The 27149-nt window shown below is 40.6% G+C and overlaps 1 protein-coding gene across 2 annotated transcripts in view; it reads right to left on the bottom strand.

Annotated features, from left to right (window-relative positions):
- The window catches only part of TPK1 (thiamin pyrophosphokinase 1), a 304375-nt gene extending 280781 nt beyond the window's left edge, over positions 1-23594 (bottom strand). For both annotated transcript variants that reach the window (XM_054639468.2, XM_077178868.1), the window contains exon 1: positions 23180-23594. In XM_054639468.2, coding sequence (XP_054495443.1) covers positions 23180-23222 — 43 coding nt within the window. In that variant the 5' untranslated portion in view covers positions 23223-23594. The remainder of the gene's footprint in view (positions 1-23179) is intronic.
- Between the last annotated feature and the right edge of the window lie 3555 nt (positions 23595-27149).

Genomic DNA, 27149 nt, shown 5'->3' with positions numbered 1-27149 from the left:
TTAAGCCTCTACCTTTAGTTTGTTAGAAATTAATACTAGGTATTGAAAAAAAAAAAAAAAAACAAAAAAAACCAAACAAACTTGGGAAGTATAGAGAAATTGTATATGCATGAAACAACATTTATTGTTATTCAGCATCCAGTACTTAATGAACTGAACCAAAGGCTGCATCAGGCTTTTAACGGCAACTGCTGTTTATTTCTCCATAAATTTCTCTAATCTCTCTGAAAATCTTAATACTTTTAATTGTCCCCGTATCTGTGGCTGTGAGCTTGTACAAGTTAATTGCAATCTGCACAAAAATTATTTATTTTGCTATAAACATGGAACATGTTTGAAATTATACCCTGAGCTTTGGCATTAAAAAAAAAAAACCAACAAAAAAACCAACACAATAACAAAAACCCCACAAACACAAAATACTTGTTCCTGGTTTTTCTTATAATTTTATAGGCTTCTACTATATTTTTCCTGTCTTTTCTTTTCCAAGCTCAATTCCTAATCCATTTAATTTCGTTGCATAGAAATACTCCACACCACTGATAGTCATCATTACCTATTCCTATACTTTTTAAAAAAAATCTAGCTGTGCAAAATTGCATCTGTTTGCCCTATACAGTCAGTTTGGTCTGATCTGATTCAGCTTTTATCCAACCCTGTGGCAGACAAAACATTCATCAAGTTCAATGATGTAAAGTCAAGCTCCTAGCTATATTTATGCTGCAATACCTGTATTTGAAATACTTTAATAACTGATTACACTCCTTAAAAGAAAGGTACGAAATACAGAACTGGTGCTAGCACGAGTGGGCACAACAATAGCAAAATGAATAGGAAAATACCAAGGTGTATTAGGTGAGAATCTGTCACTAGACACATCTTCATTAGTAAAAAATAGCTTTTATACATAGTTTGAAAGAATCACTTCCATCTTAAGATTCCCCATAATGTATTTACAATGCACAATAATCTTCTGTATGCCAGGATTGTTCAGCAAACATATGGAAATTAATATAAAAAGTATGCCTATCTAAATTACCTTACCTTGTTCTGCCTTCCTTTTTGAAGTGTAGGTATAAACTACTGCTTAGATTTTATGTAAGATTGTATTATTTATCCAAGTAGTCTTTCCTTGACTGTCATGATTTTGTTGTCTTACAAAGAAATACAAGTAGACATTAAATTTAAAGAACATTGGAATTAAAATATTTCTGTAAGAAGCACATTTATTTTATCATGTGGAATGATAAAATCCAAGTTTACAGAATAAAAAACATGCAGCAGGATAGAGAAAACTGGGACAATTTTTGAGAAAACATCTTCATCTTTTTGTCTCAGAATAGTCATTAGTAAAACTGCTCACAGGAAAGATGAGGTTTGATAAACACATTTGCTTTCAAAATCTCTGAAGCTGTTCAAATATCCTAGCTCATAATTCTCCAAGTGATATATTTCACTGAAAAAGAAAGTTCACTTAAAGCACAAACTTGAACAGACACATTTGAAATTAAAAAAAAAAAATATATAATTTAAATAATTTAAATTAAAATGCTTTGGTTGATCTTAACTATAATTTAAGAACATCTCTGAGAATTCAACTTCTTGTTCCAATTTAGGACAAAGACATCTTTTAAAGATTTGACTATTTTTCCAGCACAAATTAATCTTCTCTCAACTCCAGATGTACAGTAAAGGCACAAGGTATCTGTGAACACAGATGCTTATGTAACCTTACTCTTCTGAAAATGACACATAATGAGTACAGCAGCTTTCTTTTAGGAGTGGGGCAGACCTGATCTTCTAGAACTCCACAGGAGCAGGCAATCTGCTCCTTTGGATCTACTGAGTGACAGGGAACCACCATTTTTTAGAGGTTTGTTTGCTTTTTCTCCTCTAAAAATATATATATATATGTTGTATTTTTAGCCTCAGATTTCCACTAAGCACCATTTTCAATGGAATTTTTTTTGTTTTTACTTCACCCAAATCTGTGACACATATATAATAAGCACTGCACTAATAACTTGACTTTTCAGTGCTTCATCCCCCCCAAAATAACTTACAATAAAGAGCTTAAAGTGTAGTGAATAAATGTCTCAACAACATAATTTTCCTGGCAGAACTAGACCCCGTGCAGAAGCACAGAACCTCCCAAGAAGAGCCTCCAGTCTTCCCACATCCACAGGTGACCTTGGTGGCATACTGCTAAAACAATGGGAAAACCAAGGAGCATGTCACAATCTACAGTGTGCTTTGCACACACACACAGAAGAAAACAATATTCCCACTAAAGATGTTAAAGGAAGATGGCCAAAAACTTCATTATATTTCTGCAATATGATTTCAATGAAAGGAAGGAAATATTAAAGAGTATTTTAAAAGCTACACCATACATGCTTGCAACACCTGTTTCCAGTCTACACAGACTAATTCTTTCTGATGAATGTAACCAACAGAGAAGGGCTATAAAATACTCTCTTAAGGGAAACAATCACCACACTCACCAGTTCTCCGGTAAAACTACCAATCACATCTGTTGTTTGCACACATCAAAAGTTTATTGACAATTTTAATTTCAACTTAGAAAACAGCACTCAGTTATTGCATGGCAGTTGGGGTTTTTTGGCTTTTTGCTAGGTTGTGTTGTTTGGGGTTTTTTTTTTAAGACCTACATAAATGCTAAGCTCTTTCACCAACAGGGAATTAACCAGATTTTTTAATAAAAAGGTCTGGAAAGACCATGAACTAGTGATATTAAATTTTATCAACAGGCTTCTCAGCTTAATTCTTACAGACAAGAAACCAATACAACAATAAAAATGCTAATTGAGAAAGTTTTTGGAAAGATGCTGCAGATAATACAACTACATGCATGGGAAATTAATTCTGTAGATGATGTGTAAAAGATGGGTTATAAAGTTAACGAGATATTACTTAAGGCAAGAGAAACAATTAGACTATTAACAGTGAAGATAAAGCAACATTTTGCCATCAAATATAATGAAACTAATTAAAAGTGAAATGAAAATTTAGATATGAATATGAAAATAAAATTGAACAAATTAAAAGGCCTAAAGAGTTCACAGGCTCAAAATCCAAACAATCTGTCCAAAGCCACAGCACGTATGAAGAATCTGAAGAGTGTGTTAGTTTATCATTTTTGCACATGCTAAAAATCTGAAAGATCCGTCGTCCTTCGAGGCATGGATTGGTCTGCTATTTTTTAAGACTAGAAAGAGATTTTATGGGCACCAGAAACAAAACTAAAAGGCATGGGTGTAATTGCAAACAGAGTGAGTACTGAAAAAGCAGTAAGCTGTGCTATGCAGGTAATCATTCTGAAGAATCTGTAATGCTTAAAGGGAAGATTCTTCTCCAAGGAATGTTGCAGGCACGTGCAACAATGGAGCAAATGAAATCTATAGCTATTAGCTTGTATTGTTTCACAAAATACTTCTCTGACACTACAGAAGCATGAGAGAAGCCAAGTCTAATTCTGCTTACACATTTCTGTTCAATTCACATAACCTGATAAAACAACAGGGGATTTAGACTTAAAGACATTGTATGCAATAAACAGTCTTTCTTACTCTGCCATCACCAGGTGGGACTGCATACTAACACTTTGCTCCCCTTGTTTCAGGAGGGCTTTTGAAGCATAGAATTGAATGGTTTCAAGACTCAGGTTAACAATGCTGACATGTTCCTCATGGAAGTCACTCACCATCTTTCATGAGCCTGTCTCCATTTTTTATTTTGCTTTCCAAGTATTTCCTTGTTTTTTTCTTTACTGCTTATTCACTTTCAAAAGTCTGAAAGCCTACTGTTTTGAACTGTTTTGAACATTTTTGAACAATCCCACTACTGGCATCATTATCCAATGATGATGCTGTCCTTACCCTCTGCTGCTGGCTCCTCTCTGTCAGTACTGACATCTTGCTAATGTCTTGTTCATGGATGTCCTGCAATGATTTCAGCCTAAAAGATCTATTACCCACATTTGAATTTCCAATGCTTTTAGTTAAAACATCCCACTTTTTGAAAAGTTCACTATATATTATCCTTAAAAATGTCTCAGATTCACCAGGTGCCACAATTCCACAGGCATGGACTGGCAGTGAAGGATTTGCATGCCATATTTATTAAGCATGGTGCTGACCACAAACATCTCACCTTCCCTTGGTGCTTACACCTTTGCTCTTTTACACAGTTTGTACTACAAATATCCTAGCTGTTGTCTTGGAACTAGTATGTGAATTCTTTTTAGTAAGAACTAGTCTACAGATTAATTTCCCCTATCCTAGAGGCCTCATTTTTCAGGACGTATTTCAATGCAAATACAGGTTTTAATTCCTTTTACATACCATTTGCTAGTCTGTCTTAATAATGCATCCCTCATGCTCTGAAAAATATAATGAGATAATATGGAATGACTTTGGAAAATTTTCAGAAATAAGGAGAGCAACAACAAAGAAAGTAATAACAGAGCATCCTAAAAGCAACATTCTCTACTGCAGAACATGCAAGAAATGCAAACAGATAACAAAACCCTCTCCTGTTATCCAGAAACATCCCTTGCTAATTTAGCCTTTGAAAAACTTAGGGCATTGTCCACATAACATCAAGCAAATTGTAAAAAATAAAACTGCTTAATAATGACTGTTGAACAGTGTGTTTTCAAGAGAACAGGAATAAGCATTTTCCCAGTAATTACCCTTTTAATTCCAATTAGCCAGCCTATACACACTCTGTATGAGTAAGTGTATTAGCCAGCCTATACACTTACTCTCAATGACCAGGTCTGCAAAGAGTAAAGGCTCAACCCTCAGAAGTGTGACAGTTGCTTTGCTAATCTGAATCACAGACAATCACATACAAATCATTACCAAACTCTAGTGGCAGAAGCACAATGTACAGGGGAATCTCCAGACCATGCAGTGCTACAAGCACTGGCCACATGCTTGTTGAATCTTGAGAACTGCAAGGCACAGAACTTAGTTCCATGGACTGCCTGATCTCTAGGAAGTGAGACAGTGAAAGCAGGGAGTCAGTGAACTGCTCAAATCATAAGTTTTCTAGTAACAAGTCATGCCATGTGAACAGTTACCAAAATTTCAGTCTATTATTAAAATTGGGGCCAAAATGAGACCTTTTATGATTTTTCTTCTGATTTCGATGATATGAATGCTAGCATTGCAAAATTAAAGCCTAGCCCCTCACTTGTCCAGTCCCAGTAAGGGACTATTTCCAAGAAAATGCTGAATAGATATCTGGAAGGTATGATTTTAAACCAACTTAATTATATTTGGATAAAAAGCTGCATGGATACTCTTTCTTCAGCTCCCAACAGTTTTACTTTAGTTGAGGTTTTTTTAGTTCTTTTGCTTAGGGACACATTTAAGATGAATGAAGCTGCTTTCACATAACAAAATAGAGTCCATAAAGGGATTTGTAAAAGTTTACTTACCCAGTGGGGCTCATGCCTTTTAATAAAACTTTCTCATGCGGGCAATATCAAACTGCCACTTCTCTCCAAATTCCCCAAATAAATTTAAAACCAAGGTGCATTCTTTCCTTGCCAGCACAATCAGAGACTCTACAGACTGAGTGATGCCACTTCTAGACAATATCATTTTTATTCTTAGTATGCTCTTAAGGAATTCCCCAGGGAAATGTACTTATTTCTAGCAAACTACAGGAGCACACAGCTGGAATTTTAGAAATATGTCTTAAGAACCCGCTCAGAGAGAAAAGATTTGAAAGACAGTACATATTTAATGATGACCCAGCAATGCCACAGTAACTCACTTGCCAAGATTAATACAAGTGTGCACAATAGCTGCACCCCAAGTAACTCAGGGGAAAAGATCCTTTACATACAATCATGGCTGAAAACAGACATGCTTCTAAAAGGATTCATACTTCATACTTCTAAAAGGATTTGATAAAATCACAGCTATAGAATAAAAAAATAGGTTAAACAAGGCACAAGGAGGGATTAGCAAGTTTCCAACAAAAGAAACAGAGCTTTGTGATTTAGTTAAATCCTATGGAGCACTGGGAGATAAAATTACAACCATTTTCATGGAATGGTCTGCATTAGTTAAGGTATATGTGGACACATCAGCTAAGCAAGCACTGGAGTGGCAATGTCTGCTTTCAAGTTCTTTGACTTTGTTTTCAAGAAAAATCAAATGCCATCTATCACAGGGGACAGAATTAAAGACCTAAGACAGAAAGGTGACATTAAGCAGGCTGTATGCTCACTGGACCCCATTCACAATCTCAAAAGAAGCTGGATGCATTTGGTAAAAAACGATTGACATTTATGTTTTTCTCAGTAGGCCTAATTAGGTCTGACATACATCCATTCACACTCAAATAGGCACAGAAACCTTCAAGGTTATTTTCCAATTATTTCCACCTACAGTGCCTCATTCTGAAAGGCCTGGGAGTCTGGACCTTCAAAAGAGGCTACAGGTGCTGTTCCTGCATTCTCTCTCAGCAACTGAACACTTAATAAGAAAAGTACTTATTATTTAAAACTCATGACTTTCAAAAAAGGATTTCTAATCTCAGCATCTCTGATCCCATCTTTACTTGTGATTGACAGAATTTTTCATCACACAAATAGCCTAAGTACTGTTCTAATATTGTAAAAGCATTTTAAATACCCAAAAAGTCAGGTCTGTTCATAACACTATTATTAATGTAGTAACATAAATATCCATTTAAACAGCATAAAAGGTGCTAAAGGATGGTAAAGTAAATTTTCACACATGAAAGAATCAGATAAAACAGCTTCCCCAAAGAGGTTATGAAATATTAAAGTTAAGATAAAGGTCACTTGAAAAGACACATCACATTTAGCACTGTGTCATGGGTTGGTGGTATAACCCCCAAAGCAAATGAATCTCTTCTCTTTGCTTTGGTTAAAAAAGCAGAGCTTGCTCTAGGTTTAAATAAATGTTGTCATGAAATGCCAGAGGCCCATCAGCAGTCTGCTGCATTTCCACAATGGTCAGATTACCTCTGAAAGAAGAGAATTCTTAATTTAGCTCCTAAATATCATAATATTGAGTGATCTTTCCTAAAAATACTTTTTTTCTGTGATTTTGTCAGAGATTTTGTAATCTGCTGTACCATGAACTGAAAACAGCAGTCGAATCAATGTTATGAACCGACTATCTCAGAAAAACAAGCCAAAAAAAACCTCTTGGTAGGACCTGTATATTTTTTTATACCACATCTGTTGAACTGTATTTGCTTTGTTTCTCATGATGGCATTCAAACTGTCAGAAGCAGAGATCTAATCTAAGAAATAGCAATGACATCCCTTTCTGCAAGGATTTAAGGAATGTCCTTTAGGTTCTAAGCAAACAGTATTATATTAGAACCCACAATTGACATGAACATGAAAAGAAAGGAAAAAAAGTGCCCTTACTATTGGCTAAACTTCAGAACTTTTCAACATAGTATTTCAAAAAGTATAATTGCCTCCAATTTGTTGATGAGGAACTAAGGTAAAACAAGGTTAAAAGCTTACCCAACATTATGCATCATAGGACTTGGGAAAGAAACATATGTACCTTCAGGTTCATGATAATTGCACATGAAAAAACTGACAAAATGCAATTGTTTGTGCAGCACACAAAAGTCTTTTCCAGAGACAATTGCATAAAAGTGGAATAACCAGCAATATTAATGTTTAAGGCGAAAAACAAATTTCATGGTTATGAAGAAAAAAATGACAACTTTGTACTTAATAGCTGAGAAACAGTGAACTTGAATGCACATCTGTAGTGTCAGAACAAACCCTCCGTAATACACACAAAATGTGGGAAAGCACTAGGGTGTCAAAAATGAAAATGAATTATCAGGTTTGTAGAACATAGACTGTTTCAGCTATCTTTTGAATTTCTATATATGTGTAATGATCTGCAAAATACCTCTTCCTATGCTATTTTAACTGCTCTTTTTTGGCTGTCAGTGCTGTATAAGCTGTGCCTCTGCACAGGCTCTGGGCACCTCCATGTAGAGCAGACACCATGAAGTGCCAGGCTCAGACAGGAGATTGCTCTCTGCAAGATGAGATTTTAAAGCATTCAAGACAGGAATACCATTTTGTCATCTACCTCCTCTACCACAGATGTCCTGTGAGGACTTGAGGGTGTGAAAAAATACAGCAATAATACATTTAAAGTTCACCCTTCTAGTTAAACCTAAACCTCAGAAGTATTAGGTGCATATAAATGCCTTCTTAATAGAGACTTTTCTGTATTACGTTCAGAGAAGTTTACTGTGTCTGCCTCTGTAACATACCCTACGTATCTCACACTGTTCCCCATCATCTTATTCAGGAATTCCAACACCATCATTTTAGGATTTGGTGCCAATGTGAGTACATTTCAATCCTTTAACACATTCCATTCCTGTTTCACTCTCACAAGAGATAGGCTATTTGCTTCTAACCTCTAAGGAAGCCTATAGCATGAATGACAAGATGTCAGGAATAATCAGGAAAACTAGTTTTATGCCCCTAAAGAATGAAATGTCATCTTTGTCCTCTCAGGTAGGATGTTGTCTTTCCTTAATAAAAAGAATGGCTTTTGGCATCTACCAAGTAAATCCAAATCATCATGTCATTAGAGATTACTCATATTTTTTCCTACATCTTGCTTCATTTCTTCCCTCAGTTTTCTGCTGTTACCTTCTGTGCCATCTATGATCACAGCCTACTGTGAGAGAGTAGCAGAAAAACCAGCACTACTGCTACCCCTCTTTCCTTCCCTAGGGGAATCAGCTTACTTCAGACTATCCAGGAACTTAGGATATAACAGTCCAGAAAATAGTCTTCCCCAGCCTCCTGCTCTCCTCTTGTGATCTCTAAGCATTTAATTTCTATGAAGCAGTTGTTATGAGTTACTAAGTACTGTCGTTTCACAGACTTGTCCAGAGCTACCAAAACAAATTAAAGGGTTAAGCAAAAATCACAATGTAAGCAAAGCACACATCTCATGATGTGAGGTATCAATGAAAACATTTCAGTGTCACACCCTTCCTCTAACTGCTGCAGGTTAGTAGCTCAAACTTTATGTATTTAGCAACTAAAAAACACAACTAACGAAAAAACTCCCACCAAAACCCCCAGCTGTATAGTAAGAATATAGCTTGTTTCAAAGCCCCAGTTTGTGTGCCAAGAATGTGTTGTGGAGCCAGTGGTTTGTTGCACACCACCCCTCAAATGCTGACATGTTTTGACAAAGCTGCCACCAATTCTGATTTTTAAAGCTGAAGAGAGGGTAGATGCTCACCTCAGCCATCTGCCAATGCAGCAGATGAACACGATGCAGACATTCCATAACTGATGTACCTCAACTCAACAGAAATCCTGTGACTTGAGACACACTTTCTCACTGGAGATAATGACTATAGAAACTACAGTGACAGCAGAATTTTTCTCAAGAGCGATATGCATGAAAACTAAATATATTAACTCTTTCACTATAAAGTAGATTAAACAATAGAAAAACTCTTTACAGATGCATTCCTTTGCTGATTTTTACCCTTAGAAACGCATAATTAGAGCTTTTGAAAAAAAATTAGGAGCAATTATCTGAAAGAAGCTTTCTTTTTGAAAATTTATAGTCCCTTTTGGACATCAAGAGAAAGCACATTCCTAGGAAATCATAGCCTATAGAACACACTTGTGTTTCTAATCAATATGAAAGATCATCTGTAAAAACTAATAATATACAAGAATTTGAAAATGTTCAGGGTTTTTTTCAAGGTAATCCCTCAAACTCTACAAATTCAAGTGACAATTATCAGTAGTATGGAAACAGATCAAATGAAATTACAGAGGCAGATTTCACCATCTGGAAAACTCACAGCAATTTCTACACCCAGTTTTCACTCCTTACTTCAGAACTTAGGGAGCTTCACTCCTCACACCTCTTTTCACAAATTTGTCAACTTTTGACATCAGCTGTGATTTAGCTAAAAAGAAATGTTATTACTGTACTGCAGTGGAAAGCATCATTAATTTGCAGGATGAACACTATAGACCACAAGAACAAATACTGCTGGTCTGAGCAGCCCAGGTGAAGCCAGTCTGATTACCTGAGTGAGACTGTGTGCAGAAATGTCCTGTCCTCATTCTGAGACCAATATGCACACAGGTAACTGCCTCTACCTCTACAGATATGATTCTTAAATTCCCATCTCAGTCTTCTACAGTTTTGTACACTGAAGTTTTGTATATTTGGTTTATTCTTCTGCCCCTAAGTAGAATCAGTTCTCTATCTGATTCTACTTCATTCTTCTCCATGTACCCTTGAAAAAGGACAGGCTCCTAGCAAGAGGGACTTCATCTTTTCAAATAATGTATTCCAGTGCTTCTTCCCGCTACTTACATGTTTTTCCCCAAATTTCTAACTCCAGCCATCTTTGCTATAGCTGAAATTCATTTCTTACCCAACCACAATATAATTGGTGTATATTTCCAAGGTCTGTTATGTATGCTCTTGGGGAAACTATGAATAGGACAATTCTGTACAGATACACTGTGAGCTGCAAAGGTTCTCCCACTGAATAGAACAGAAGGATCTCCTTCCTAAATTCTCCTCTTTTCATGGCTCCTTCTCTCAAGAAAAGTCACAAAATTCCTTTCACCTTGTATTTGTATCATAAAAAGTGCATTTTCCATATGTATTTGCTGCTTGGGGAAAAGAAGAAAAGCAAAGACCTAAACAGCAAAAGACAAGATTACAAAACTAGAGGTTTATAAACTCTCACATAATATTACTATCTCTTCCTATGTATTAACTTTAGATTTCCTCTCTACTCTTCTAATTTACATTATATGAGCTGTATAACTACACCGGTTTAGAGTTCAGCCCATTTGTTAATACTTGGAGGCCTTACATTTATTCAGTTCCAACTCTGCTCTCAAAGGAAACCAGCTATTTATTTCAGCAAATGTATTCAAGAAATGTAAATCCAGCAAGAAACAGAATAGTTGTGCATAATGTTATATAAGTTTAGCATAACTATTCATTGCACTGTCTAAATTCAAGCTTTTTTTTTCTCCTTGTGGGATTCACAATTATAATATTTATAGATAAATAAGAATAGATTCTATGGAAATAATTTCAAAGCTTTTGATAGCTCACAGTAACCAACAGTAAATTCAGCACAGTGTGTAGTAAAATCTTACTGCAGTAACTTCTTCTTGATACTTAGGAACAATAGCAAAATATTACAGGGTTTTTGGGTGTTTCAGGGTTTTTTTTTTCCATTTGAAAAACGCAATTTACTCAAGATATAAGGAAGAAGTACCATCCTCTAAATTTCTGAATTGCATTGCAAGAGCTCTGAAATCTGCTCCTTATTCTCCAACACCTCCTCTGTTTCACATGACTAGCCACCTCATACTCCATACTGCAGGATATACCCATCCTCAGATATACCCATTCCTCCCTTTCCTCACAAGTCTGTCCATTCTACTTAAAGAGAAAGGAAAATAAGTCTCTCCTTTGGCAGGCCAAGTGTTTCAAATTTATAGACTAAGAGGCTAGAAAGGATTGCTGTGACAATCTAGTTTAGCCTTTTGTATAAAGGATAGCCTGAAACTCATTCTGGTTTCAAGCTGAGTTGCAACTGACTTAGGCAGATTCTGTATCAGTGTTGCTCTAGGTACAGCAATCAAACGGTTGGTTATCCTTTCCCATGTTAAAGATCAGTACCTGATTCAGGTATGAATTTGTTTGGCTCCTATGTCCAACCTCTGCATCTCATAAATACCTTTGTCTGCCTGACAAAATACAGCTAAATCCAATGCAAATAACAGACTACACTGTGTCACCTAAGGAGCATTCCTCCTTAAGTGCACCCCTGGGACAGCTCTAACACCCCCTTACTGGAGCTGGCTGACACAAAGCTTTTGGCAACAAGTATGCCATCAAAACATCTGCTGTGACCCCCTTGGAAGCGCCCCCTCTCCTGCACCATATGGCCTTCGCCACTGAGTGGTACCCAAGGCCACAACCCAGCTCTCATCACTCCCTCTCCTCTCTGGGGACGCCAGACACTGACAGATAATTTCACACACACTTCACACTTCATCAGCAGGGAAGACAGCCTGCTGCAGTGAAAGCAGACACGCAAAGCATGTCCATGTTGCAACACACTCTGTCCATGTTGCTGTCAGAAAACCCTGCTCATGGAGTGTTGTATACACTGAAGGAAGGGAATCTTTTTTTTCTTTTGTCTAGCACTGCTATTGTCCTCCCAAGTGGCAACTGCTTTTTGTGTAACTGGGTGTACACCCGGGGCTTTGTCAACACAACTATGGCAGCTGTGGGTGCAAGGAGAAACAAATAAAAGACAAACACGGTCACAGAAACACAGCAAAAACATTACACAGTGGATCAAACTTCCTACTGACTTAAATTTTTGTGCCAACAAAACTCTTTAATTTTTGATCTTATGACAGGATAGCAGACTAAGAGAAAATAAGAAACTCTTCCACAAGATCAAGTGACAAAACCTGTTACTATTAATCAGGTAAAAACCGCAGCAGCATTACTGCTAACCAGTACGTAAGAACAGTAAAGCAAACAGAGGCACAGAGAACTAAGAGATATAGTTTCCAAGCAAACACCCTACCAGCAAGTCAGTTCAAGGAAGAACATCTGGTATCAGTGATTTTATTTCCCACAGCTACAAAATGACCATTTAAATCCTCTGTTCATAGTTACCAAAGTCATTAGAAAGGCTCAAAGCCCATGCATACAGTACTAAATGTCACTCCCACAGTGGATTCTGTGCAAAGAAAGCAGAGCTAATAGGAAAGCACTCTTGATAACAGTAGGAACACACCAGCATCTCAAGAAGACAGAATGGAAAGATAACACCAGTCTGCAGTAAAAATTATATCATAGAAGGGTTGAGGTTGGAAGGACCTTAAAGATCACCTAGTTCCAGCCCTCCTGAAATGGGCAGGGACACATTCCACTAGACCAGGTTACTCAGAGACTCATCCAACCTAGCCTTGAACATCTCCAGGGATGGGGCACTCATAACTTTTTTGGGAATCTTATTCCAGTGCCTCACCACTGTCACAGTCAAAAGTTTCCTCCTCAAATGTAATCTAAACTTACCCTCTTTCACTGTAAAACCATTCCCCCTTGTCTTATTACATGTCCTTGGCAAAAGTCCCTCACCAGCTCTCTTGTAGGGCCCCTTGAAGTACTGGAAAGCTTAGAGGTTGCTCTAAGGCATGCCAGAGCCTTCTCTACTCCAGGCTGTACAATCCCAGGTCTCTCAGCCTGTTTTCATAGGGGAGGTGTTCCAACCCCTTGATCATCTTTGTGGCCCTCCAGCAGATCCATGTCCTCATTCTGGGGTCACCAGAGCTGGACACAGTACTCCAGAGGGGGTCTCATGACAGCAGAGTCATTACATCAGTTTGAGGCAAAGTCTTGTGGCTGTACCTTTCAAGAACACTGCTGCACAGAGTCCAGAAAGCCAAACATTAACTTGCCCTTAACAAATGTTTCCTCAGTATTGTCCCCTTTCCTTCTTTCTTTCTGTGTTTTTTAATAATAAATCAAGCTCTTCTTTAGGAAACTTGAAAGGCAAATTTTCCATTTGTAGCAGGAAGTGGCAATACGGAGACAAACACTTTCATATCAGAGCTTAATCACCTCCACTGTACCCAGGTTGACTCATTATGAAATTAGGTGATCACACATTGCCCAAGAGCTATTTTTGTGGCATCTGCAGCAGCTAAGACACTGCACCACTTCATCTGGCACTCCAAGTGTCCAAGCAGCAGATCTTTAGCTGCTTGACTCTCAAGCTGCCCTCTAACAAGTTTTCTCTTTTGGATTTACAGTATGGCAAAACACTGCTTAGATGCTTATTAAGCATATGGATAAACTGAACAGGGAACAATGAGGACAGGGAAACAATGCCCATATGAGGACACAGGCTATACTCACAAGGCTGTGCTTTACCCTCTACAGCTTGTAGAACACTAATTTCCTGAAATGAAAGTGTTACCCAACTCAAAGTATCTGCATTAGAGGCTGTCAGTTACATTTAAAGCACACAGAGATCTTGATGCATTGTAAGCATTACTGATGCACAGGTTAAACTCCCTGGTATAAACCTCACTTCAGCCTCCAGGATTTCCCCATACATAACTCTCATCAAGAGTACGAAGTCTCAAAATGGAGCAACTGGAGACTGATGCTTATTTCACAGCTACTCTGTGACACATGTCAACCCCAGGAATGTTTTGAGTGATTTAAGTCACATCACCTGCTGAAAAACTGCCCAGGTGCAGTTTCAAACCAACAGCCTTTTAACTCATCCTGAAAAACTAGACCTTTAGCCTTAGCTCTGGTCTATGCATCAGTGCTTTGCTTGCCACACTTAAATTAGCTATAATTACAGAAGTAAATAAATCTCACACACAGATTTCATTGACATACCAGCACCCTTCTTCTATGAAAGCTGAACCACAGAATTGTTAAGGTTGGAATGGACCTCTGGAGATCATTTAGGCCAAGCCTCCTGCCAAGGGAGGGTCACCTAGAGCAGGTTACACAGGAACTCATCCGGGCACAATTTAAATGTCTCCAGAGGGGAGACTCCACAACCTCTGCAGGAAGCCTGTTCCAGGTTTCTGCCACCCTCAATGCTACTTGTGTTTTAGTTTATGGCCATTGCTCTTTGTTTTGCGACTGGGGACCACTGAAAAGAGTCTGGCATCATTCTCTTGGCAACCCACTTTGAGATATTTATATGCATTAATAAGATCCCCTCTTAGTTTCTTCTTCAGATGAAACAGGCCCAGCTCTCACAGTCTCTCCTCCTAAGAGACATTTCAGACCCCTGATCATCTTTCACTGGACAAGTAGTTCCATAGTAGTACAGTTTTTCTTGTACTGTGGATCCAGAACTGGACACAGCACTGGGGCTGAGTAGAGGGGCAGGATCAGCTCCCCTGACCTGCTGGGCACATTCTTCCTGATGCACCCCACAAAACCATTGGCTCACCTGGCCACAAGGGCTCATCATCAACCTGTCATTCACCAAGACTCCCAGGTCCTTCTCAGCAGAACTGCTCTCTACTAGGTCAGCCCCCAACCCATACTGGTGCTTGAGTGCTCCTCTTTCATTTATGCTTATAAAGAATACATAATTGTGAATTGTGTCTGTGGGGGAAAAAAGAGAAACAATAAATAGAAGAAAAAATGCCCTTCCTGACAACTTTGCTGTGTGTGCACCAAGCAAGTCCACAGACATCCTTACTGACACTGTCATGGAAGTCAAAGCTTTTCTAGTCGAATCCCCAGTGTTTTGTAACATCAACATATTTTCCTTTGGCAGTAAAGCCAACTTCCTTCTGTCAGACACACAGACAGTTCTTACCACCAAAGACAATGAACAATCTGGTCAAAAACTGTACATATAAATACTTCTTAACTACTCACTTATTGCTGTGTTGCCCAGTATCAGTGTTGACCAGATAATTTGGGGTAAAGGATAGACCACAAAAAAAGAGCTACAGTAAGAGAAAACAAGAAATAAAGCCAAACAGAACCCACACCACCAGTCACAACTATAGAATAAATAAATAAATGGTGAGGGTACAGGTTCTGCTCCTACTGAATTCACTGGCCAGCTTCCTATTTATTTCAATTGGCCTGATAAACACATGCATCCCTCCAGCTCCTGTCCTGCCAGAGAGGAAGCCTGGCAGACAATCTATCAATATAAGCCACAAAGAATCAGCACTAGCACTGTGAAAATTCAACTGCCATTCAAAATAAAATTCAAAGCTAGGAAATTACAGGAAAAGCCTTCCAGCAGCTTCAACTGCTGTTGGATATACAGCAATAGATTTAATTTAAAGCAATCCAAAAGCAACTAAGTGTGCTCTCTATGTAAAATTTAACTAACAGAACATTCCTGTAAAACTTTAAATTGTCAATTCTCTTTTTAATTTTGCAAAGGCAATACTACACAAACACTGTTAATCATATTCCTCATGTTTAAGGTCAGACCTGAATGGAATGGAGAACCTGTTTCCATAAACTCACATCTAATTCACCACAGCTATATTTTACAGAAAAAAATGTAAGGCAAAAATCTGAAGAACTGGTTATATTTCAGCTATACTCTGGTGTAAGGGACAACTGATATTCAGTTCTTTTCCATCTTGAAGTTATTTGGCTATAGATCAAATTAATTAACCTTGCTGGACACACTGCAAATTCCCCTCTCTGTGTAGAAATCAGAGATAGGAAATGTTCTGTGCTGTACCAAAAAGTGGTTGTACACATCTGAGTTCTCTCCTGTTGATTTACTACATTTTGTACTGGATAAGATCTACTACGGGGTTGTTGGGATTTTATTTGTGGTTTGGTTCTGCGGTTTGTTGGTTTATTTGCTAATCTGGGGGTTTTGTTTGGTTGGAAGGCAGAGGGAGAGAAGTGTCCCCCCTCCTTTTATCCACATTTTTCAACAATGGCACTTTGAGACTGGCATGGTTATTTTTATGTCACACAGAAAAAAAAAATGTTTACATTTGTAACTAGTAATTTCCCTGGACAAAGTTAACAGCATTGTTCTCAAAGGTCCTAACCTCTGAGTTTACATCCAAACCTAAAACTCAGTAGAAGTGAAAGCTTCTAATGGATGGGAACTGACTAATGAAAAGAAACTTCTATTCCTTTAACTTGTTTTCAGGTGGCTTCTTTACTTGGTTTTTTTTTTGTTTGCTTTTTTTAAGACTTTGATTTTAAGTTTCATTCTTGATGCAGCTATTTTCTACAAAGATTAAGCTTCGATTAATATCTCAGGATGTCCAAACCTAAAGCAAATGCACAAGGATGCCTGGGATTTGTTATTTTGGATCTTGAAAACTCTGAAATCTACCAGTGTTATGTTTTCTCCTGAGTAAAAAAAGCGCTTCATTTCTATGCTTCATATTCAATTTCTCCCTAAATCAAACTTAGATGAGCTTTGTAAACAGGATAAAAAACAAACAAAACCTCTTCTGTTTTCCACTTCCAGAAAGTATAACTAACTTTTATATATATATGTATACACACAGATTTCAAATATAGCATAATGCTGAAGGTGCTGTAAAACTGCTGTAGTGTTTTAAGGACTGATGAGAGACATGCAATATATCTCTGAGAGAATACAGCAGAGGAGAAACACAAGCTGAAAGTCCACTATTCTCTTTGACTACCTGTACCTTCTTAAGATTAATATTTTGCTCTCGTAACACTAACAAGTTTAAATGGTTTTCAGTGGTCCTGCATACATGGAATTGGATACAAACAACATGAACATTGGATGACTGGAACAAATGGATTTCCCATCTCCTTACCTCCTTAAATCACAGGTGGGAAAAAAAGAAAAAAAAAAAAAAAGAGAGAGATGAGAAAAAAGAAGAAGAAAAAAAAGACTACAGGAGATCAGCTAGTGTATTCCCTAGCTTTAAGCCTCAGCTGATGGAAAATAACAAGACCTTCCAAAAGGAATTTAATTTATCCAGGTGCTTTACTATCTGGGCAAACAGTAATGAATGTTTTTGTCTCAGAAATTCCAGTAACATCATTATTGCTCTTATACTCTATGAGGTCTTGAAGATTTTTTGTTAGTTTGGGGTTCTTTTTGTTAGGCTGCTTATTTGTGGTCCTTCTGGAGGTGGATTTTGTTTTAGTTTTTGGTTTGTTGTTTTCTTTTTTGGCTTTTTGTGTTTTTTGAGATGACCTCAGACCCCTCCACCATCATATTCCCACACAAAAGAGAGCTACGCCCTATTCGTGACTGCAAGATATGGAACTATCAGTGCAGACACTGCAGTACATGAGAATCCACATAAACAGCAACTGAAGTCAACATGTTTCAAAAGGTGGCCCTGTCTGTGTATGAAACCAAGTCAAAAATAAGTAAACATCTATTCATTTTCCTATTAGCTCCAATGGTTACATGTGCCTTGTTAAAATGGTTAAAGATGCCTTGTTACCCCATTCCAAATAACACACCTGCACAGAAAGCATTTATATATATATATATATATATATATATATATATATATATATATATATATATATGTAACTCCAAAAGCTTTCCATGAGCGAAAGCAAAGACCTGATAGAAAGTGGTGAGGTTAACAATGAATGTGTCTTTTAAATGCCATTCTGCCTGTAATATTTCACTCATAAGTGCACCTGTAGTAATCTACACAATAATACTTACAAAACAAATGCTGACCCAGCACAGCAGATTAGCAATTAGCAGGGTCTGAGTACCTGAATATTAAGAGCTACTTCAAAAACAAACTAATGAGTTTCAGGTAACTAGACTAGATTAATGGTGTTGCTACTTAAATGAAATGAAGAATAAGACTAGGTCAGCAACATTGACAGAAAAATAAAAAAGCATTTTGAAAGTATTTAAGTTAAAAAGACAGAACAATGTAACAGCCATATGGAAGTGCTTCCTAATTTTATTAAGGAATACCAGTAGTAGTCTTAGAAGAACTGACACCCCTGTTAACACATTTTCAGTTTAAGTGAATTCAGTAACAGCTTTTGAATTATCTGATTCATCTGAAAACTTCACTAGCCTGACCCAACAGCTGTGGCACAAATCCTGCAAAATTGCAGAGCTATCCAATAGTTTGGGACTCCACACCTTTTCCATACACCTTTAATATTCAGAAACTAATAGAGACCACCACCAGGTTGATTTTCTAGCCCCACGACTGTCTTGATTTCTATCACAGAGTTTTGTGAATTAGATGGCAAGATAACACACCATAGATACCACGCAGAGCTCTAGTAAAGGGACATTTAAACAGTCATTGGCACGTGTAGCCAGCCGGAGGTCAGTCACTGAATGGCAAACATGTCACTCTTTCACAAAATAACTTTGAATCCTTAGTGTCAGATAAAAGGGAACATCAAGGAAGAAGTTCCAGCTCCAGGCATTTAAAAGGAATATGGTGATAAAATCCTTTCAGAGGTATCTCGTTTACAGCCAGTAACATTTCCAGAAGACATAGAGTAAAGCAAGAGACAATCAAGCTTGCAGAATGATGGAAGAGCATTCAGAGCATATTGTTGCTTCCTCTTGTTCTCTTTGCTTTAAATTCTATGCAGGATTTTATAGTCCCTTTGCACAAAGAGATGACTATATATTTTCTCCATAATTCTGAAGCAGTCTTTGTCCTATGTGGATCTGTCTCTCATGGCATATAGATGACCTTGCTTCAGTGAGATAAAGGCAGCACACCCACCTCTGAGCAAACCACATCCTAACCACCAGTTCTGAACACAGTGTAGTTCAGGAGTGCATTTGACTCAGGGCATGGAGAACTGGGGACAGGGAAACCAACTTTCACTGGTAGCAAAGGCTCCCTGTCACTCAGAGCAAGCTCAGCTCCACCATACCCTCAGCAAGGCACAGAAGAGAGCAGAGGGATAAATAAGATTTGCCACTTCTTTGCAGCCCCTCCACCTCTACAAGGCAACACACTCACATTGGGAGCTGTTGGATTATAAACTGAGGAAGATACACTCCTTCTGCATCACTCCACTTGATAAAACCAATACTGAGCCACACTTTAAGGACTGGGCAAGGCAAGGAACGATTAATCACATCTGGAGATGAGCAAGAATCCAGGCCATGCTGCGGCAGGCAATGTAAAATGTTCCCTGTGAGAAAACACAGCCTGGCAAACTGGCACTCTGCCCTTCTCAAAATCTCAAGTGGTATTCAGGGCCAACCTTATTAGAGGATGCTACAGTACTTCCACTGTTAAGCAGTCACAAGCACGGCACACTCAGCTCCCAAAGTTCATGGTATTAAAATAATAAATTAGAAACACTTGTCTCTCTGCAGAAGTGCCTGCAGCACAGTCTGGGACAAGCAGCAGGAGGCAATGACAGTGCAAGAGAAGGGTACAAACAGCGGGAGGGAAATGTCGAGTCTGTCAAAGGATGCTCCAGATAAACAAAGCTACTCTTGTCATGAACTCACAGGCTGTAGTGTGACATCATTATGAGCCTTCTACAAGAGCCTTGCCTGTGGAGCTTCTGCCTGACCCTTTCACTCAGCGTACAGATCTCTGTGGTGAAGCCTTCTGTGAGACTTTTTAAAGATTTCCTTTAAAAATATTTTTTTTTAATGTGCAAGACATAAATTTAGACTCAATCCCACTTTAAATTCTATCTTGTTACCCATTCTGCACTATGTTAAGCAAATCAACATAGTTCTAAAGTCCATAGCACTGTGTTCTAACTGTAGTATGGTGATTTCAACTGTGCTCCAGCTGTTTGACTGAATAATGTTCAAAGTCCCTGAGCATTTTAGTTAGCACAGCAGTTCTCAAATATATACTACTTGAACATCAATCAGGTGAGATAGAGAGAGATGTAGAACCTAAGAACTCATTCTAACTACACTGACTAAAATTACCAAGTCATACATGGCCCTGAAATACCAATTTGGGTATCTAATATTATAATGTTCTAAAACCTGAGAGTGTTTTACTCCATCCTGTATCAATAAAAGAGTAATTTCTGAACAACTTCAAAAAGAGAAACACAGTAATTAATAATTTTCAAACACAGCTGATGAATCTTTCACAGTGTCCCCACCATAAACACAGTCACACATTGCTATACACAACACTATTTCTAGTATTGAAGGAAAGGGGCAAGGCCCAGAGTGCTTCAATGGCATCAAAAGGGTTTATTTTGTAAGCTCATGTTTAGCTTCTAAGAAGTGCCATGCTCTTCATTGATTAGCTTTATACTATTTGGACACTTAAATACCTATCCCAATGAAGCAAACACTGGGATAGGTATTTAATCCTATCCCTTCCTATGGAGGAACTACTGGCAGCTACTTTCTCCAGAAGAAATTGGGAGGGTCATTTTAGCTATCCGATTTTGAAAACCTTATTTCTGAGTTCCCCAAGCAGGATACCAGAGTTTAAACGGTGAATTGCCAAATAAATCTGCTCAGCATTGAATACTTTGAGCAGGCTAATTCAGTTGGTAATGAATGTCTGTAATGATGACAAGGATCCTGATGCAGTACCACTGTGCATTTTACAGGCACAGCCTGTATAACCAACTGATCTGTAGGCAAGCAGCAGACTTTTCTTTCAGAGAAGCAGGCTTCTTTACATCCAGCTGGACCCTGTGGTATGAGAAGGCCATGGGTCACAAGAAAACTGAACAAACATCTCCAACCTTCAAATCCAACCAGACATAACCAAAGAAAAAGACAGGCAACTCCTGGAAACTGACGACATATGGTAGCCCTATCATTCTGCAATGTCTACCAAAGCCAACTAGCTTACAATACAAACAGCAATGCTGGCACTTCCACAGCGACAAATTTATAGAATTACAAGATGTTAAGGGGTTGGAATGGACCTTACAGATTACCTAGTTCCAATCTTCCCTGCTGTGGATAGGGAGACCACCCACTAAATCAGGTTGTTCAACGCCTTTTCCAACCTGGTCTTGAACAGTGTCAGGGTTGGGGCATCCACAGCCTCTCTGGGCAACCTGTTCCAGTGTCTCACCACCCTCACAGTAAAGAATTTCTACCTAATATTGATAACCTAAATTTTTCCTCTTTGAATTTGAGCCCATTACTCCTTGTCCTATCACTACAGCTCTGGATGGAGAGTTCCTCTCTGGCTTCCCCATAGGCCCCTTCAGATACTGGGCACTTGATATGAGGTCTCCACACGACCTCACAGCAACCTCTTCTCCAGTCTGAAAGGCACAATTTTGTCAGCCTGTCCTCACAGGGCAAGCCCTCCAGTCCTCTTATCAACTAAAGGAAGCTTTTTGCTTGGCCTTATTACATACTTAATAATCACTTGTATACAAGAGGACATCATGTCACAATGAATCAAAGTTCACCATTAAAATCTCACCTATGTGTTCATTCCCTCTTTCCTCCCAACAGTGTGTCTCAAAGTCCACATCCACACACTGTCAAATACACATTTCTAGCAAGAATACCTTGAGTGCAGCTTTACCTGTTAGTAGTTTTAACCATATCCTGCAGTCTTTAAGAATCAGAGCGAAGCTTGACTTAAAAAAATGCATCACAGTGGAATGAATTTAAACATGCTTTTAAAATGCTAGCTGTAAAAATTTACTGAATTGTTGAAAGTGTGCATTCTGTTAAACTCTGCCCTTCCTACAGATCTTACTAGTAAATAAATAACAACAGTTACCTCAATGCAGCAGCTGGTGTCTGTGCCACAACAGAGTAGAAAAGAGCAGTGTCAGTTAGAATTCAGCTGCTATGCCAAGAAGATTTTTATGCAGCTTTAAAGTCACGTTATAGAAAAATAAAAATATTTACTGTTTATAATTGTGTCACTGAACAACAAATTGGACCCTACTGAATCAGACTCTGTGCAAACACAGAGTGAAGAAGAGGTGCCTACTCCAAAATGTGTACAAGCTCTTGGATAAGTCTGTGCTTATTGCAGGCGCTCCATCCTTTAGACACGTAATAAGGTTAATGATGCATATTAATAAAGCTCACCTCTCGGGTCTCAAGAATAGTATCAAAACCACAGTACTGTTGGATACCTTGGGAAAACCCTGAATACAAACCTCAGAGGTCTGCGGTGCAGAGCTGAAGGGCAAGGCAGGGTGCAAGGGTGGCTCTAGGGCAAAGCACAGGGCAGGAGGCGGGGAGCCAAAGGCACACGGGGGATGGATGCCAAGCCGGGGACCCCTTGCCCCAGGGGACAGCCAGGAGATAGGGGACATACAGGCGACACCGCAGCGCTCTGCCCGGCCAAGCCGAGAAAAGGCGGCAGCAAACCGGAAAGCACCGACTGAACCCGGAGGGCTCGGGGTTTAAATGACAATTTGGACTCCAGAGCGAGTTAACACGGTACCAAACCGCTGTACTGAGCCCAACACTCAGCCTGAGGGGGGCGGACACACGGCGCTGTTCCGCAGCTCGGGGGGCTCGGCTGGGCGGCGGAGGCAGGGTCGGGGCGGGAGGCAGGCTCGGGGCGGGAGGCGCGGCCGCCCCGCTCCCCTCCCTCCCTCCCTGCCTCCCTCGGCTGCCGGGCGCGCTGGGGCGGGAGGTACCGTACCGGCGGGCAGGAGGCATTCCAGCGGCGTGAACGCGCGCTCCATGGCCTCGCGGCACGGGCAGGCACACGCCAAAGGCACGGAGAACCGGGCGGGACCGGCGGCGGGGGGCCAGGCGGGGAGCAGCCGTGCCCCTTCCCGGTCTCCCCGGGGAACGCCTACAGCCACACGGCCGCGGCGGCGGCTGCGCCCGCCCTTGCAGGCGACAGGCGGCAGCGCTGCCCGGATACCTTCGGCCGCGCGTCCTCCTACATCCCCCGGCCAGGACCAGGACCAGGCACAGCCACCGGGATATGCTTGGGACCGGGACCGGGATGTGCCTGGCACCGGGCGGCAGGACAAGCCGAGGGAATCGATGGCCGCCCCAATCCGTTGCTCGGCCAGCAGCGGGAAGGAAAGGCTGGACACGTTGATTGGCAGCGGAGGGGGCCTATGGGCCTGCGCTGAAGGGGCGGGGCTAAGGGAAGCCTCCGTCCCCAGCAGCGCCGGTGCGCGCCTGAGGCGGGAACGGGAGAGAGGAGCGGGAAGCGTCAGGGACTGGGACAGCAGCGCCAGGGAGGGGACAGGGAGCGAGCGGAGCAGTACCCAGGCTCCCTGGGCACCTGAGCAGTGCCTACCCCGGTACAGCGACGCTCGGGACGCCGGGAAGAGCCTCGCGTACCTGCGACGCTGTACCGAGCTCTTTGCTCGGAGGGAAAGTCCTCAAATGGCTTTCAGCCCATGGAAACTGGAGGGAAATAAAAACTGCCATGATTGCTCATGGCTTCGCATGCCGCCTGTGTGCCGGCTCTCTCGGGATGCAGGGAATACCGTGCCGGAGGGCTGGCAGCATCCCGGCTCTGCTGTCCCCGCCTGTGCCCTTCCAGCTCGCCCAGAATGATGCGGCATTCCCAGGTGCTGCATAAGTTTCAATTAATATCATTTCAATAACATCACAAAACTTGTCAAATTCGTAGTTTCTCCTCGCTCAGAACTCTTAATTGAGGCGTTAATCATCTTAAGGCATAAAATGGACAACACTGCTAAATTCCAGTTTGCTCTGGGAGCATAGTGGGGCAAGTTTTGACCCCTCTAATGTGTCAATAATGTATTTCCACCTCCTGGAGCGGCCTTTGTCCCCGCAGGTACCCCTCTTGAGCCGCTCCATCAGGGACAGCGCGGCATGGCCTCGCCCCCAGCGGCGTTCTCGGCTCCCGGCCGCACGGAGCTGAGCTCTCCCGGGAGCCGGAGGGAGCGCAGCGTCGCGGGGCCCCGCAGCAGAGGGCAGCAGAGGAGCGCCGCTCCCTCCCTCCATGTCTCCCTCCTCCTTCCCTCCATCCCTTCCGTCTGTCCGTCCGTCTGTCCACCGCCCCGGCAGCGCGGCTCGGAGCGGCCGGGGGACTCCGCAGAGCCCCGCTCGGAGCCGCCGTGCCGCTGTCCGGACGTGCACTGCGCCCCGGGGGGGGGGGGGCGAGACGGGAGGACAGGGTCTCCTGATCCCGGAGAAAGCGTCAGCGAGGTCCGTGGGCTGGATGCTCACAGGGGTATTTTCCAACCTACTAAAATTATGTGGTTTCCTGTCAGTGAGGGTTTCCTGTCAAATCGAAGGGAAATGGGACCAACATGTCAGCCCACTCCTCAGTCCGTCTTGTTAGTCTGAACTTCACACTCAGATCAACATGATTTGAGTGACTTCAGTGGTGGGCTAGTTCGGGCCACATTTTTAGGACAAGGGGGAGTGGTTCCAACCTGAAACAGGGCAGGTTTAGATTGGATATTAGGAAGAAACCCTTTATGGATTTACAGTGTGGTGGGGCACTGGAATAGGTTGCCCAGAGCCATTGTGGATGCCCCAGCTCCGGGAGTATCCAAGGCCAGGCTGGATGGGACTCTGAGCAGCCTGGCCTAGTAGAAGGTGTCCCTGCTCATCAAAGGGGGATTGAAATGGTCTAGATGACCTTGAAGGTCCATTCCAAGCCATACCATTCCAGGATTCTGTGGTTACCACTTTGACTGTGGGTGCACCTTTGGTTTAACAGTACAAGCACCAAACCTTTGCTTGGACCTTTCAGATAAGCTGCCCTGCCACCTATAAGAGACTATATTGTATAAGCAATTCTGGTCCACAAAGACTGATAAAAATTTAGAAGTATTAGAGGCGTTCATGCCTTGGCAATGAGAGAAATGAGAGATTATTGGGAAAAAAGGAAAATATATTAAGGGCATCAAAACATTACTGTTGTTTACACTATAGAAATAAAAAATGTTACACTTTTGTGCCATTTAAAATTAAAAATTACTCTTCCATTGAGGACTTAAACTTCAAAGGCTCTTAGGACATTGGTATCATCTCAGTGTCCTTCTTCAAGCTGGTTAAAAACAAACAGCATTAGGAAGAAGCTTTTCCAAGAGTGGAGACAATGTGGGGGCTACCATGCAGTTGGCCAATGCTCTCCTCTTCTTAATTATATTCTCTTCCACTCTGTCTCCCCACCCTGCTTCCTTTCAATTTTGACAGGCACTTTTCAGTTGCCTAGTAATACTATTAAACCTTCTCCAGGACAGCTTGTTTTTCTTCTTCAGTATCTTTCCATGTCTCTGTCATAATTTATTTTTTTTAATCGCTCTTGAGGGGGTACCATCTGTTACAAAGAGTTGCTGATAAGCAGGTTCTTATGCATGAGAAGAGTCATACTTGCTTGGAGAGAAGGTCCAGTTCAGTCAGGGCCCTGTTCCTGGTAGTGTTCATTTACAGGTATTTCTCCTCTTGTTCCCCCTTCAATTTCTTTTTTCTTTTTTCTTTGTTTATTTTTTTAACTGTAAATGCAACAGTTTCCATCTCTCCATTCCCTTCATGTCCCAGAAGACGCTTTTTCCACCTCTGTCACATCTGGGCTTCCAGGCAATCCTTTAGCAGCCACGGCTGCAAAAAAGTAATTGTACCTCTCTCTGCTAATCATAGTAATGCATGATTCATCACAAAAGCATTGCAGAGAGAAATCAGTCTTGAGAGACCAGGCTGGTACTAGTGTGCTTTAAATCTTTTCAAGATGAGCAAGGGTCTGCAAGGTAAGGCAAACTGCCAGCCCACTACACAATTAGGCAAAGGGCAAACAAGGCAGACACTTTTTCTCTCCCTGAACCCAGTTGTTCTTTCACTGCTCTTTCCTTCAGATAGAAATCTCTCATCCAGAGTATAAAGCTCTTTTTCAGAATCCTTTCCCCAGGAATAGCTTTAGCAGATGCTATAATGCACTGATTTTGAAGGCAGGACCTGACACTATTTAATACTGTTTATCAGAGCCTAACAAAGGTATCTAGTAGAGGAAATGTAGAGAGCAAAATTAATAACTCCATGCAGACTGGCATGTTGTCTTATGGATAGTCCCTTAAGAATACTGAGCAGTCAGGAGGTTGATTTGCTGGTTTGAAAAATAAGCACTTTCAACTCCTTTTTGCACTTTACATCTGTGCTAGGACATCCATTGAATTATCCTGTGAAAGGCTACCATTTAATAAACTTGGTGATATTTTTCTTGTCACACATGAGAAATTCCTCAGTAAGTATTACACCTGTTTTTCCAGGTAGCATATAGATTGAGCAATACTTTTTTCCTCTAGCTGGATCTCAAACTAAACCTTTTCCCCTGTTCTTTTCCTCTGGTTGTACATGTCTACATTACTTTGCAAGGTTTGTAGAACAGTGTACAGAGAGACTACTCAAAAAAGACATCCCTGGAGCACAGATATTGTGCTTTGATTACTACTGTCTCCTCTGATTAGCTAAAGGGAGGGCAAGTGACCTCAACCCCAAGTGAGAAAATAAACAGGCAAGCAGATGTAGTTCCTGAGTGACAGATGGGGCTGTCTGACAGGGAAAGTTTCAGAATGACAGGCAGGAAAGGTTGAGGGAGCGTTCACACCCTTTAAACTTCCTCTGGTAACTGAGCAGCCAGTCATGCCCCTTACCTGAGATGTTATCCACTAAGTTTG

Source organism: Agelaius phoeniceus, chromosome 1 (genome assembly GCF_051311805.1).
Source record: "Agelaius phoeniceus isolate bAgePho1 chromosome 1, bAgePho1.hap1, whole genome shotgun sequence".
NCBI lineage: Eukaryota > Metazoa > Chordata > Aves > Passeriformes > Icteridae > Agelaius > Agelaius phoeniceus.
The sequence above is the reverse complement of the archived record's forward strand: the minus strand, read 5'-3'. Positions and strand labels throughout refer to the sequence as shown.